The 5,351-nt window shown below is 50.8% G+C and overlaps 1 protein-coding gene across 1 annotated transcript in view; it reads right to left on the bottom strand.

The window, feature by feature from the left end:
• Positions 1-1,883, bottom strand: part of LOC104540879 (zinc finger and BTB domain-containing protein 5) — a 2,011-nt gene extending 128 nt beyond the window's left edge. The window contains exon 1 of the mRNA XM_010184797.1: positions 7-1,883. Coding sequence (XP_010183099.1) covers positions 7-1,883 — 1,877 coding nt within the window. The remainder of the gene's footprint in view (positions 1-6) is intronic.
• Positions 1,884-5,351: the final 3,468 nt, after the last annotated feature.

Raw genomic sequence — 5,351 nt, 5'->3', positions numbered from 1 at the left:
TTCTTCTTGCAGTCCGTCAGGGTCAAGAACGTCTTGCAGCAGATCTTGCACGCGTACTTGCGCGCGCCTTCCACCACCAAGACGTTGTGTTCGGATAAGGCCTTCTTGCATTTCGAGAGGACGTCCGCAGACGCCCTGGTCAGCTGTGGCGGGCCAGGCTGTGACGGGTGCCCGTTCTCAAACGATGTGGTCCCGTTCATGATCAGCTGGGAACTGGATGAGTTGTCCTGCAGCTGGGAGCTCCTGACAGAGGTCACTACGGGCATTTTGGGGGCTATGCGGCGGTAGCCAGGAAAGTTGCTAGCTCCACCCCTTACTGAGCCCATCATTGCCCTCGACAGGGAGTGCAAGCCCAAGCCGGACCGTGGGAAATCTATGCCGAACTGTTCTGCTGCCCGGTACCCTGAAGTCTGTACGCAGGGGAGACTCATTACATCCTGCATCGGCCTAACGAAATGAGAGTCTGCCGGCTCACTGAACGGGTTCTCGACGTGAGAGACGGTGGCAGACGAGTGGCCACCAGCAGGCCCCGACTCTGGGCTTAGCAGGTATGTGGAGTCACCGTCCATCCTGCAGTCGCTGGTGGTATTTGGAATGTTGTCATCGTTGTTCTGGCTAGCACCGAAGCCACCACCTCTGCTTTTATTCAGAAAATTTGAGATGCTGAAAGTCGACTTGTGTTCCAGGTTGTTTGGCACCTCCATAATATGGATGTCTCCCACCCTGTCCGTACTGGACTGGGGGTCAGAAAAGCTGCGGTCGCTGCTCTCGGGACTCAGTTCTATCTTCTCTGCGCTCACCACTCCTCCTTCCACTTCCACAGACTCGCTGCCCTCCGCCTGGGAGGTGACATCGCTCACCTCATCCTGAGGCTCGGGGGAGCTCAAGGGCTCAGACTTCACCACAACCCTCATGTGCTCTTTCTCGTTCAGGCTGACCTCTGGGTTCTCACAGGGGAAGTTGTTCTTGTCGGCAGCAGCCTCCGAGTCAAAGCCGGTTTCCACCTGCGTCGCCTGGGATGCCATGGACATCTGTGCAATGTTTCCTCCGCTGGTGTCAGACTGGCTGGGCATTTGAGCATCCTCCTGAGCACTGAATGACTGATCAAACATGATACGACTATCCTCCTGGTTATCAGCAACAGCATCAGCCTTGGAATTGTCCACGATCTTCAAGGAATCCGGCGAGAAGAAATCTTCCCGCGAATGAACCATCGCCTGCCCGCCCTCCGCAGTCACATCGGAAACAGACTCGTCCATGGCAGGCCTGATGCGCTGCCTGGCCCGGTCTTCAGAGGACTGCTTGCGTTTGTGGAGGCGCCGGATAGGAAAAGTAGAGCGCGGGTCGATGCTGTTTCTCATCGAGGAGCTCATTGTACTTGGCTGCTCCTCTGTGCTCTGAGTGGAATTTAACGCAGAGCTCACGATGCTCAGCCCAAGCTGCTGGAGCATGAAAGACCTCTGCATGCGTGCATTTTGCTCCTGAACTCTATCGCTCGGTGGAGACATGGGCAGCGTCCTGGTGGTAAGGTAGTGCTTGCACGCCTTGACGACAGAGTTCAGGTGTAAGTGGGAAGCAGCCAGCAAGACGTCCATAACGTTGCTCTCGCCCAGCATTAGCGTGGAAGTATACATCATGTCTATCAGGGCAGCAAAGGCTTCTGCTGTCACCACTTCACTGTCCAGCTGAATCATATTCATTGTCTGGTCTCCTTCTGCCACCGTAAAGAGCGCGCGGAAATGTGTGCTACACGCGGCCAGGACAGAGCGGTGGGCTTTGAAATGCCTGTTTCCCACCACAATGACGCAGTCACAAAGCTGGCCATGAAGCCTCTGGTAGTTGAGCTGCTGAAAGATCTGCTCAAAGTGTCCTGGAAAATCCATGATCCTACAAAACAAAAGCAGAAGAAAAAAATAGTATTAAGTATTAAAGGATATGGTATTAAAAATGGCTGAAGTCCTATTCAGGCAACAGTAAATCTGGGTTTAAAATGAGAGACGACGTCTGAAAGATGGATGAACAATAACTGGTATTAATTTACCACGGCTACATTGGTACTGCACCAAAGCTGGTGATCTTGCAGAGAAGGAGAAGGAAGAGAACAGTGGTCCTGCCATGGTGGGGATGTGTGACAGCCCCCTTGGCATCACAGTGTCACAGGCAGCTCTGCGCTGACCTGACACAGGCCATTGCACCTCTGCTGCTGTCCAAACCACACCACCTTGGCAAAACACTCAATCCTGCTGTTTTGAAAAACCTGATTGAGAACAATCCACTGCAACCTTTGATAAACTGCTGGCGTTATCAGATAACCTCCCATGGAAAAGGCTGAACTGTAACTCTTATTCAAACCAGCCCCACCTTCTGCAAATGACTTTCTGCATAGTTTCTCAGAATTGTCACTCAAGTACCAGCTTTTCTCACAGAAAAGAGTTAGAACAGACAAGACACCCTTCTGCACTGGAACAAGTGGTCAGCGCTCATTGCAAACTGCCTCTGCCAGCTATCAGAAGTGCAATATAATCTCCTTATTCACTACAGTTTATCAGCTGGGATGCACTGAAAGTCCTCTGTTTTTCCCTTTTCCCCACAAAATAAAACAGTAATAAGAGAGAAAAGTTTGCCGACATTAAGAGCTGCCTCTGCAGGCAGCAACCCAGCTCAAACCAGAAAGCACACCTACAACATTCCCGTTGGATTATCACCATTAGCACATCCAGGGAACCTGGGAGGGTCCCTGATCCTCTCTTACAAGGGACACGCATCACTGAACCATTCAGGAGTTGTCCTGTAAGCAGCATGAGATGAGGTTTCCCATTAGGAAAGGAAGTGAACACTGTGTGGCCCTGCAGGGTAACTCCCCACTCTGTACCCCATCACAGCAAACCCCGACGCCAGCAGCAGCTCGGGCTGGACCCACGTGAGGTTTCCCAGCCCCAACGCAGCCTGTTGTCTGTCAGGACATCCATCAAGGGAGGGCACAGAGCTAATGTGTAACTTTAGGGTTATACAACCCTAATGTATAACTTTAACGGCCCACAGCCGTAAACCTCGCTGGGCTGCAGAGGCCTCCTCTGTCAAAACCTGCCCATGTCATCTATGGAGGGGATGGGCAGAGCAACTGTGCACTACAGCACATCTTGTCACAGAATAGGAGGATTTGTCAGGGACCTGGAAAGCCCCCCCAGTGCAACCCCTGCCACAGCAGGATCACCAGAGCAGTCACACAGGAACACGGCCAGGGCTTTGGGTGTCTCCACACAAGGACACTTCACAACCTCTCTGGGCAGCCTGGGCCATGCTCCATAACCCTCACACTGACAAACTTTGGCCTCATCTTCAGCTTGAGCCTCCCGTGCTCCAGCTTGTCAAAGCTGTGTTGTCAAGGTCAGCTACCAGGTACTCATGGACACTACGGTGTGACAAACAACTACCACTTCCCTATCTATCCCCAGGGTTGTGAAACCCCTTAGGGCACCTGGACAAGCAAAGGGACCTGCTCAAGTTTGCAGCTTACTGCTGCACTTGGATTAACACTGGGCTACATCAAAATTAGGAAGCCAGCAGTACAGTAGTTGTAGAGATCTGAATACATAGCAGGAGCAGTGTGTTCATCCCACACACGCCACACTCAGTGCAAAGCCCAGGGATCCCCAGGGGCTCCACCCTTCCACCTTGGACCCTTCCTTCCCTCTCCACCCCTGCAATGGCCCAAGGCCCAGCAGACCCTGCTGCTTCGCCTGCCTCTCATCCTCAGCCCTGTGCTCCTGCATCAGCTCCCACTGCTGCTGGCTCCACACTGGGACTTTTCCAGTGCTCCCAGAGCCTCTGGTGCCGTCATCGTCACTGGGGGAGGATTTTATCTTGGTTTTGTATCTATATTTGCACATGTCTGTACATATTCCATTATTTCCCTATTTCCATCATTATCCTGTAGTATCAGTATTATTGTTTCATTAAACCTGTCAGTTTTCTTTCCCAACCCGTGCAGTCTCTCTCCCTTCTTCTCTTTTCTCTTCCCTTGTGGGGAGGGGAGAGGGGTTCACAGAGAGCGTCTGGCCAGGGTTTAGTGCCCAGCCCAGCCCTAACACACAACACCCTCCTACCCTGCCCTGCTCCAGCACACACCATACTATAAATAAAAATTATCAGTGACAGGAAAATTTCAAGGGCAAACCATGAGAAAGCATCAACGAAACCCTCACTGGAAAACAACTTTGTCCCTGGATCAACGCCTGTGAAACAAAACCAGCAGGGGCAGAAGCAAAGGAACTTTCCTTCCCATAACGCAGTGAAGCTGCAGAACTCCTTGCCGTGGGCAAGCACACGTGAATTCAACAGCTGTTACAGAGATTTGAAGAAAAATCAATTGAGAGCTATTACGTATTCAGATGGCACCTCTAGCTGGGGAAGGCACTAAACCACAAGTCACTGGAGGTGTAGTTTATACACACTCACCTCTCTGGCTTACAGTTTTACAGCTTGCTTTGGTATTATCAGAAGAGCTTCAGGAGAGAACTGTGAATTTTCTTGATGCAAGACTGATTTGGTAAAACTGCACAAGGAAGCATTTTCTCCCTGGCATTTTGTTATGTATGAAAGGATAATTAATCTTTGAATAAAAATAATGCGCTCAGTAGGCAGTTAAATACCTAACCTGTCTCCTCACTGCTAGAGGAAAACTCCACAGCCCCAGAGAGGTGAGGCTGCTCAGCACTCCAGGGCCCAGCATTAGGGGAGAAGAGGCATTCCCAGACAGCACAAATGCACAGAGGACCCCAACGCGCTCAGAGAAACCCTCGGCACCTGCACAAACACGGGCAGCACTGCAGGCCTCATCCTGGCTGGGCAGGAGGGGAGGTCACTGTCCTGGTTTAGTGGGACAGAATTTGAGAGTCAATTTACTCTTGAGGTAAACCACGATGTTGTAAGGACGTGAACGTTCTGTTTGATGGGAACAAAGTGATAAAACATTGTTATAGGTTTCAGCCAATGCTGGTGTGCAGGGTGTCACAGTGCTCCAGGGTCTTGAGATAAAGTTGCAGAGGTTTTAGGGAGTGGAAAAGCAGAGGAGTCAACCCCAAGGTGACTCCAGGTTGAGCATTTAATACCATTCATACCATAAACATCACATTCACTCTAAATTGGGGTTTGCACGGGACGGCTCTTCCTTCTTCCTCCTTCTCTTCCTCTCCCTCTGCTCCCTCTTCCATGGCTGACATCTCCAGAGGGACTTGTTCACCATCCAAACCCTGAGGCCTGCTCCCCCATAGTATTGAGTGTAACTCTGTGTACTTTATAACTTATTAATATTAGTTTATTATTATTATTTTAAATTAAATATATTTCTA

Source organism: Mesitornis unicolor, unplaced genomic scaffold, assembly GCF_000695765.1.
Source record: "Mesitornis unicolor isolate BGI_N332 unplaced genomic scaffold, ASM69576v1 scaffold29925, whole genome shotgun sequence".
NCBI lineage: Eukaryota > Metazoa > Chordata > Aves > Mesitornithiformes > Mesitornithidae > Mesitornis > Mesitornis unicolor.
Note: the sequence above shows the minus strand (reverse complement) of the source record. Positions and strands in the feature narration are given on the sequence as shown.